Source organism: Mesitornis unicolor, unplaced genomic scaffold, assembly GCF_000695765.1.
Source record: "Mesitornis unicolor isolate BGI_N332 unplaced genomic scaffold, ASM69576v1 scaffold24874, whole genome shotgun sequence".
Taxonomy (NCBI): domain Eukaryota; kingdom Metazoa; phylum Chordata; class Aves; order Mesitornithiformes; family Mesitornithidae; genus Mesitornis; species Mesitornis unicolor.
Window position 1 is genome coordinate 48763 of NW_010182491.1, and position 9232 is coordinate 57994.

Consider the following 9232-nt stretch of genomic DNA (forward strand, 5'->3'; position numbering starts at 1 on the left):
GCAGCCTTCCAGCTTTCTACTGTAGAAGACTAACATTAGAACTTTTGTTGTAATGGTGGTAATTATGCTTACCAGAGACAGCAGTTACACAGAACAGCTAACTGAAACAGACTCTTCTCCAGACTATTTTTTCCCATGTCTTAAGGGTATAAGTGGCACAACCACCAAATGCCAAAGCTATAGACTACATGCCAAAAAAAGCCATGTTTGTTTTCATGTGATCCACTCTGCTCAGATGCTTTTAGAGTTGTTAGATATGTAAGTTCAGCTTGTCCCACAGCTCTTTGAGCAAGGACACAGTGATTAAGCTTGCTCTACCTTCCCAGGGGCAGTCTGGCTGAAAGTCAAGATGTAGCCTCTGGTTTAAACACGGAGTTGGTAGCGCCCGTCAGTAAGGGACTGCAGTAATACACTGCTCTCCCTCACAACAGCCATCTCCTCTCTCTCTCACCTGTGAGCAGCTACTCTCAGTGGATATCTCTTAATTTCTACTGGCTAACAATCCCTGTTCTTCATTAATTCCTCTTGGGAATCATCCCCCTTCCCCATGGCAGTCATTTAACCAGGCTGAGCTGCATCTCTGGAAAACATTCAGGCTGCTTCCCATAGTTTTGTTTCTGCTGCAGGCCAGAGACTGCTTACATCACTGTTTAAGGGAACAGCAGACCTATCAGATAAGGCTTCTTTCCTGCCTATATGAATAGGAGGGAAGAGAAAAAAAAAGAAAGGAAATAGCCACACTAAGGCTGAACCAATACTTTGAAGTGTACCCATCCCTTTTAGTAGCTGTAAAACAGTTAATTAGCCTCAGTGAGTAGTAGTATAGCTTACCAACCATGTTTTCATTTCATTTCAAGACCCTGGGTTAGTTCCAGTCCTTTTTCGGCAGCTGTTACTATTTTCCAAAGCTGCCTTCTGTTCAGCTTTCCCAGGGGAACTCTGCCAAGGATAAGATTCCCATTTCCATTGCTTTTCTCTGTAACTACCCCTCCTCCCTTTAATCTAGCGGTTTGTTGGTTCTACAGCTAATACATTATTCATGAATAAAAAAATTATATGTGATCAAGCTATGGAAAACTGAAGTGAGAAATGCTCTTTCAGTTCTTTTAACAAAACCAAACCAAACCACTGTTAACTATATCACGTGTCCAGTGTACGTCCATAGCAGTAGCTCACTTAAGGAATCAGGCTACTGCGACTGAGGCAGCTTGAATTCTTAGTTGGTCCAAACTGAGGTAAAATACAAAAATGAAGCTTTCCTCAGTACCCACAACCTTTTCCTTCTGACTCCACGAAGGGTGCACAGGAAAAAGTAAAGAGGGAGAAGAGACCGAGCAAGAGACAGAACAAGCTGCTCGATTTAGCTGCAAATAAAAATGTTGCTACTTGCTGATTCAAATAACACTGAAAAAGTGAGGAAATGACAAATTAATTCATGCTTTTAAACACTTTATGCCACCCAATACTGAAGTCAGCGAATGAAAGTCTCTGGCACTTGAATCTCAAAGTTCCTGGTAAATTCATTCCCTGTTTCATCCATATTTAGGATAAGAGGATCATCACCTTCTAGCTGTGGGTCAAGTCCACTGAACATTACCAGCACACCACCACCCGACACATCCTCCCCAGGAGGCAAGAAGGTAAGAACAAGCTTTACAGTCTTGTGGCAGTAGTGGCAAGCAACATGAGATCATCCTTATAAAATTACAGGTGGTGTTGAACTCAGCTGCTTGGCTCAAAAAGTGTGACGGCAAGTCAAAGTATTCTGGTGGCCAAAGTCCCTTTACAGTGCAGAGACCAGTTCTTAAAACACTAGCAGCTTTTGAAATTCATCTGCTCTTTAGATTTTTACTGTCGAGTTTTGGTGGTGGTGTTGGTTTTGTTGTTTTAACAGAGCTACAAGAAACAGCTTTCCTCGGATCTCTTGATCCTCCAAAAACTCTTTACCACCGCATACTGGTGAACACTGGAAGTGCTGTCGTTTGAGCACTGCTCAGATGAATCACCACAGTTTCACTGTACTGCTGTAGCACACTAATGATAATTAGATGCTTTACTGTGCACTGACAGTTCATTTTTAAATCAATACCACATACTACACCTTGTTCTAAGACTGCCTGAGTAGCACTCACATACCATTACCACCACTTAACCACCTGAACATTTGTACTGGCTGCATTTATCTAGTAAATTGCTGCTTATGGTAGTTATAGTCAAGGCAAGAACACTTACCCATGTTCTGAGCATTTGAACACTGCCTCACACTTACTTAGCTTTTTTCCCCAGAAATTATGATGACTGTACCTAAAAATTGCTTGTACTGGAACATATAGCTAACAGTCAATATTTCAGTCTTTTTCTGGCTCTCCTGTTCTTGAAATAAAACTTGAAGTTGGAACAAATTCAGTTACAATTCTAGGAATAGTTATTTTTGCTCCTTCTGCCCCACAATAATTCAACACCTACATATAGTAGGGGCCACTGTAATGGAATATAGGAAAATTCACATGGAGAGTTGGGTATTTCTAACAAGATACCCCCTCAATATTTCTCCTTAGTTATAGACTCCATTTACTAACAGCACAAGTTCCAGCTGATGCTGCCCTCAGAAGAGAGCTCACAAGTACTTACCTTCCATCATATACACATCTGGACACTTCAAAACTATGGGTCAAACTCAGCCATTCTCTTTGCAATTTAAAAATCCTGGAGAAGGTTCTTCTGTTTCTTGTGAGCTCTGGTGCACATGGTACCACTGTGCTGCAGGAGTTACTTTCAGAAGTTTAGCATGTAGTACTGACTTATCTCTTCCTTTCTGGTGGTGATATACTGTCTGTCTGGTAGCTCCTGGAAGGGCGTAACAGAGAAGCTCTCCAAGTTTACAACTAGTCTGAGGTAGCTTTAGGTGTTGGGCTTTTCAGGAACCCCATCTTCCTTATGTTAAAAACCCCGATACAGGACAATTTAACACTTAATGCAACATTTCTTGCTCTTTTATTGCTTCTGTTTTTTCTTTCAAGATCTTGAATGGTGGCACTCCAGACATTTCTTCAGCTGGGTTACTGTCTGGGCAAATCCAGGATAACTCTGGTTACCCATATTCTGACAACTCCTCTATTCTTGGTAAGTGAAATGGCACACTAACACCCTCAGTACCAACTAACCACATACAGACAACTGTAACAACATGGTCGTTTTTAGCAGTAACTTGCTATCACCATCTGCAAGCCACAGCTGAGGCATTAAGCCCAAAACCTACCACTCTGCCTAAAGAGTAACCTGGCAGTCTATTTTGCTAGCTTATTATACTGTAATTTTTCTCAGGTTGTACTTGGAAGCCTCTGTTCTCTTGCTGAATCAGTGTGAATCAGCTGAACTCCTCACCTGCTTTGTGTGAATGCTTTTAAACAACTGAAGACAAGAAGAAAAGCTAGGCTGAGTCCTAGGTGTTCAGCTAGACTTATTTTTGAAGCTCATAAGGTCATCCTTATTGGGCATACAGGTCATTTCTGAGGAGTGACCTAATGCTTGTCTTCTGACACCCAGCTATCAGTGGTACCCCTGAACCGGTGGCAACCTGGCTCTCAAACAGATTAACAGTCCCCAAACAGTTCAGCCTGTTCAGATATTCTACCTCAAGTCCTATGGCAAGTGCCCATTGCAAATAAAGTGAAAAAAGTAAAACTGAACTTCTGACAACTCTGTGCTTACGCTTACAGGGGAGAACTCTCACATAGGCATTGATATGATTGACAACGACCAGGGATCGAGCAGCCCTAGCAATGATGAGGCAGCAATGGCAGTAATAATGAGCCTTCTTGAAGCAGATGCAGGTCTTGGTGGCCCTGTAGACTTCAGTGATTTGCCATGGCCCTTGTAAATGATGCACCTGGCTTCAACATTCAAATATCAAAGTGCATTTACTGGTGGAGCTCTACAGTCTGTGAAACTCGTTGGACTGAGAAGCTTTTATGTACAAGTTTCATAAAAGCTGTATCAGAATGCAACTCATCCTACCATGTGTAACTTCAAAGTGGAATAACCTGCTACAGTGTTCTGTGTTGATTTGGTTAGCTGTGTATAGCTTGCAATACTTGTATATTTTGGATTCTGTTGTTTGAAATTTTTTTTAAATCACTGTGCAACTCACTGGCATCAGTGGTAGCTTTTATATGCAAATGACCATTTCAGATGTATGGTGTGTTTTTACACTGCAAAACAGTCCCCATGTGGATATTTCTTATACTAATTGTACCATAAAGCTGTTTATTCTTTCTTGTAAGAATCCTTTACTATAAATATTGTTAAAGTGTAATGTATTAGACAGTTAAATATTTTTAAAATAAATGTTTCCCTTGTTCTAAGATGGAGCATTTACTTTGATAAATAAATTTGATAAAACCCTGCTGAAGGTTGCATGCTAGAAGCAGTTGCCTATTTATCATTTCTTTAGCCCTGGGGGGAAAGGGAAGAAAACAATGCCTTACATACACTTACAAGGTTTTATCACTACAAGACATTTCTAGAGCTGTCATTACTTACTGCTAGAATCAAGTTTAGACTAAGAAAAACAAAACAGCAGCAAGGTAGGCTAAGAGTCTGACATTATAAACTTCTCTTTAAGAAGAGTTGTTTTTCACTTAATCTCCGTCCTTCCCTGAGGAAAGCAAAGCAACTAGTTTCAAAATTCATCCGTATCCATAATCTCATTCACAAATAATTCAAACCCATTAAAATAATGGAAACTTTATTTGCATGAAAAACTTGTTTACAATCATTATTAAATGAAGAATGAACCATTTGCATTTTCCTATTTCATGACACTTATGAAAAATGTATTAAATAAATATTTGTGAACAGAGTAAGGTAAGGCAAAATTTAAGATAAAGCCCCTATCCGTTGTTCACACTTTTTTGACCATGGCTCACGCTGCAAACAAGTGAAAAAATTCACTAAAGAACTTCTGAGTTTAACAAGATGTTACATGGGTAATTGAATCATGTCCTCAATCCAAAAACCCAATAGTAAGTAGTTTTGTGCTCAACCATATACAATAACTTTAAAAGGGTCAATCTATTCAGAGCAAAACTATTTACAGTTAATACTTTTGATAGAAGCACTTTGTTAGTATTGTGCAATACATTTATAAAAAATGGCTTCAAATTCCATTTATCAACCATTTATAAAGTGCTACTATCAATCCCAACGCTGCATTCTAACCCTGGTGTAACAACACTGATGCACACTAGCCACCAGCATCCCGTTGCTTCTGATGGGCTTCAGAGTGAGGACAGTCCAGCATACAAATCACCAATGTCACAAACCTACTGGTAAACACATACATGTATGTAACTGTAACCCCAGGATGTTTGATCTGTACTCTTCCAAAAACAATCACGTACTCCCTTTGGGCTTCTCAAAGGTCCATACTGCAATATCCAAAACACTGTTACACAATGGAAAAAACTGGAATTGCAGTGTAGTATGAGCACAGAGTCACTTTAAAGTAGCATGCTTTTGTTTTAGTAAGAGTCTAGATCAGAGCGGTGGGTTTGGCCCCTCAGTATCCATCTCACTGTTACTAGCTGGAGGATGAATAGGCAGAATATCCAGCTCATCTACCTGGGGGGTAGGATGCATTACCACCAGCTGGTCCTGGGGTATATCTGCTGCCGCTGCTGCTAAATTTGTAATAGATTTGCTTTTCACGCACTGAAAGTCAACGTGCCGACTCTTTCCTTCCTCCTTCTCCCATGACATCCGAATAAATGGTCTTTGGACGTAGTTGTAAATCACTTCTGGCCTTCCGCCTGGTCGCTTTTTCACTTTCTCTTTGTATGTAGGGTAACCTGAGAAACAGAGTACAGCCAAAGTTAACGTTTCCTGTACTGTTTTGGTCCAGGGCTCTCTTTTGCAGCGTGTGGCAGCACACTGAAGATTAGCAGTTGTCACCATCAACATCCTGAACGGAAACAGATGCCATCGTGGTCTTCCTAATGTCATCTATGCAAGAAGATGCATAGACTGCAAGTCAGCAGTTTAACTACCAACCAAATTGTAAGGAAAGAGGCTACAGAGCTACTGATAATGAATATATTGCTACACAACAACTCTTCCAAACTTGACAGGCAAAGCTAGTTGCTCCTCCTTGGGCCAAAAGCAGCTGTTTCTAAAACACAGTGACCTGGAAAGCAGGAAATCAGATCTCGGAAGCTAAGAACAGCATCACTCTGGTCTGTGGTTTAAGTTCCTAAATGGAACCCTAGAACACTCCTCCCAGCTCCCCAGACGTTATGAAAATACATCATTTTAGACCAATCATCAGTACTTATGCTGTGTTCAAGTCATCTCCTCTTAGTAAGCAGTAATTTTAATTACTAGAAAGTTACATATATTATGGGGTACTAGCATTAAAGTTTAGTCAAACAGTTGTTCTTTGTCTGACACAAGACATGCCAGCAGAAATAATCTGGTATTAGCCAGCATTACAGACAAAACCAGTTCTGGTTTAGTTGAATGACCGGGCAGTCTGAAGGCTCAAACCTCGTTCAGCTAAACTTACTTATTTTGGAGATCTCAAGTATTTAAAAGCATTTGCTTTTGGTTGGCAAATTACAAATGTAACCATGACAACCTGATGAGTGAATGATAGAAATCCTGCAAATTATAAAGGCTGGATTTTTAAATATTTAGGTCAACAATCTGAAGGAAAATGAAATGCAATGAAACCCAGTTGTTATGTTCACAATAAAAATCTAAAACTACTTAATGTAGCTGTCTTTTGCAAAGCCAGACCTGAGATTTTACAGATCAGCCTCCTGAATTACAGGATGTTTATTTCAGATTAATATTTCTTGGCCCTTCAATGACCCATCTGATAGTTTTTTATTCCTGAAAGAAAACATTTACCTGCAACTTAACATGAAATTGTTAATTTCAAGCCCTGAAAAGGACATCAGACCAGGAACAGTACATACAAAGCTGTAAAAATGCATCATCATTTCAAATTAAGTACAGAGATTTTACATGAAAACTAAAGGGCAAATGGCATGAGATGCAAGTCGTAAGTCAGTAGAAACCACGTAAGTTACTCTGCAAACAGCCTGGCAGCCACACAGACCTTGTAGACCAGGCAAGAGGCTGTAATCAGGTTTTCTAGCTGGACCAGTTACTTACTGGGTACTGCTCCCCCTCTGGTCATTACCATCCAACCTCAGTATGAGAGACAGTACCAACCCTTGTGTCTTCAACTGCAGTGACAATCACAAAGCAGAGGAGTGCAGCAGACCTTTCTGTTTCTCTTACCTTCAATGCCCAGTCGGATCTTCTTGAGCCCCCTTTCCTTCAGAACCGATTTGGCCACATCGCGATTTTCAATATATTTGAAGAATCTATACAACTTGGTGCTGTAAATAACTACAAATACATTTTAATGAGGAAAAGCTATATTCAAAGATTACACTTCTAGTCTTAACACACAAGGATTTCTCTCTTTCACTGTTCTGCTTTACTCTAGTATTTCTATTTCAGAACAGGGGAGAGACTCAACAACTCCTCAAAATATCCAAAACAGAAATGAGAGAAAAAATGGCTGAAGGCGCTGAAGTGTGTTTATTGCATGTCTTTTCCCCTCTTATTTTTATTCATTTATACACTTAAGGGTTTTTTTGTTGGATTTGGGAATGCAATAGGACAATTCACAGAGCAAACCACACTAAATACTCCCAACCCTACCTCCACAAAAACACAATCCCAAAAACACAACAAAAAAACAATCCTCAATATTTTCCCTTTTTGATGGAATTTCTGTAGACATTAGAAAACCAAGACTTGTGAAGCAGAACCAGAGGGACACCTTTGAAATTTTAATTATAGCAACTTGAAAGAAGGGACCATCAATCCCATACAGACATAAAGGTCCTAGAAACCTGAGCCAATTGTGTTACTGCATTAAAAGAGCCACATTTGATCTATATTCACATCAACCCTCCCCTCTTCAGAAAGTGCTACAGCTCTGCATCCTCCAAAAACATAAGGTTTGATTTTTGTGTGTGTGTTTTGGGGTTTTTTAAATTAATATTATTATTATTTTAAAAAGAAAAAAACCTAATTTTTTGAAGAGACTCCTTAGAAGGTTTTATACTAGATACTTTTTCCCAAAAAAACCTCTAGTTGTTCTCCCACGGTAAAAATGTCTCCTACACATTTTTTCATCAAGCTTTCAGAAGTATGTTCTTCACCCTCATTGACTGAAAGTACCATAACAATAAAAATTAGATTCTTTTTAATTAGAGTTGAATGGAACATGCAACATATGTCTGTGTGAAGCAAAATGTTCAGCAGAACTACCTGAATCTAAAGTTTTTGTGAGGTATTTGGGACATTGTAAAGACTTGGCTAACAGTGCTTATGTACAAACGAGTTAAATCAGCACATTTACTGCTATCTCTACCATAGTGCGGCTTGGCAGAAACAATGAAACTAAACTTACTTTGTGAATACTCCTCTCCCATTTGTGGGGGATACTCTTCATCCCAGTCAACAACATCGTCGTCTGTCAGCACAACAATGTGGCACTCCCTCTCACCGCTCTGGGCACTGGCTACCATTAATGGGAGAATCATTTCTTCCAGATAAAACTCAAATTGTTTGCGAGCACCATCGTTTGACAATTCATGCATCAGAGCACCTGGAACAAAATTTTAAGCATACGCATATTTGAAAGCTTGGTAAAGAAATGAAGGCAGGAATAAGAAACACAGCAGTTCCGTTTATTTTGTGGCACTTACTGCAGACAGCTGTAAGACACTTTGTCTATTAGTTGTATAAGGTCAGAGCTTTTAGAAAATGTTTACCAGAAGCCACATTGAAATTTCAAGCTAATAGGACTGCCCTGCAGATACTAACATTATGGTGGGCAGACAGTGGAGTGACTGAGACCACCTCCTTCATGTTTTACTACTGCTAAACATTTGGTAATTGTATGTAAGACTCCTCTCAGGCTTCCTAAAAGAAACATTACTTCAGCCAGCCACTGAACGAGCAGAGCACGCAACCCACTTTTCGTAAGCAGTAGCTTAAAAACAAAGCCTCTCAAAACCCTCACAGCATGAGCTGCTAAAGCCTTCTGCTAAGGACAAAGTGCACCCAGAGTGTGACTCAGCAGGCGCCGTGCGTGAGGCCACAGCACTGCCGGTGAACACACAGGTGCCCCGCACAGCTCTCAGCAGGA

The 9232-nt window shown here is 40.0% G+C and overlaps 2 protein-coding genes across 5 annotated transcripts in view; one reads left to right on the forward strand and one right to left on the reverse strand.

Moving 5' to 3' along the window:
• Positions 1 to 4426, forward strand: part of ARNTL (aryl hydrocarbon receptor nuclear translocator-like) — a 26523-nt gene extending 22097 nt beyond the window's left edge. For all 3 annotated transcript variants that reach the window (XM_010183800.1, XM_010183801.1, XM_010183802.1), the window contains 3 exons: positions 1547 to 1640; positions 3021 to 3123; positions 3720 to 4426. In XM_010183800.1, the coding sequence (XP_010182102.1) occupies positions 1547 to 1640; positions 3021 to 3123; positions 3720 to 3880 (358 nt within the window). In that variant the 3' untranslated portion in view covers positions 3881 to 4426. The remainder of the gene's footprint in view (positions 1 to 1546; positions 1641 to 3020; positions 3124 to 3719) is intronic.
• Positions 4427 to 4727: 301 nt separating this feature from the next.
• The window catches only part of BTBD10 (BTB (POZ) domain containing 10), a 22521-nt gene continuing 18016 nt past the window's right edge, over positions 4728 to 9232 (reverse strand). For both annotated transcript variants that reach the window (XM_010183804.1, XM_010183803.1), the window contains exons 6-8: positions 8492 to 8689; positions 7306 to 7416; positions 4728 to 5849 (exon numbers count right to left, since the gene is read on the reverse strand). In XM_010183804.1, the coding sequence (XP_010182106.1) occupies positions 5539 to 5849; positions 7306 to 7416; positions 8492 to 8689 (620 nt within the window). In that variant the 3' untranslated portion in view covers positions 4728 to 5538. The remainder of the gene's footprint in view (positions 5850 to 7305; positions 7417 to 8491; positions 8690 to 9232) is intronic.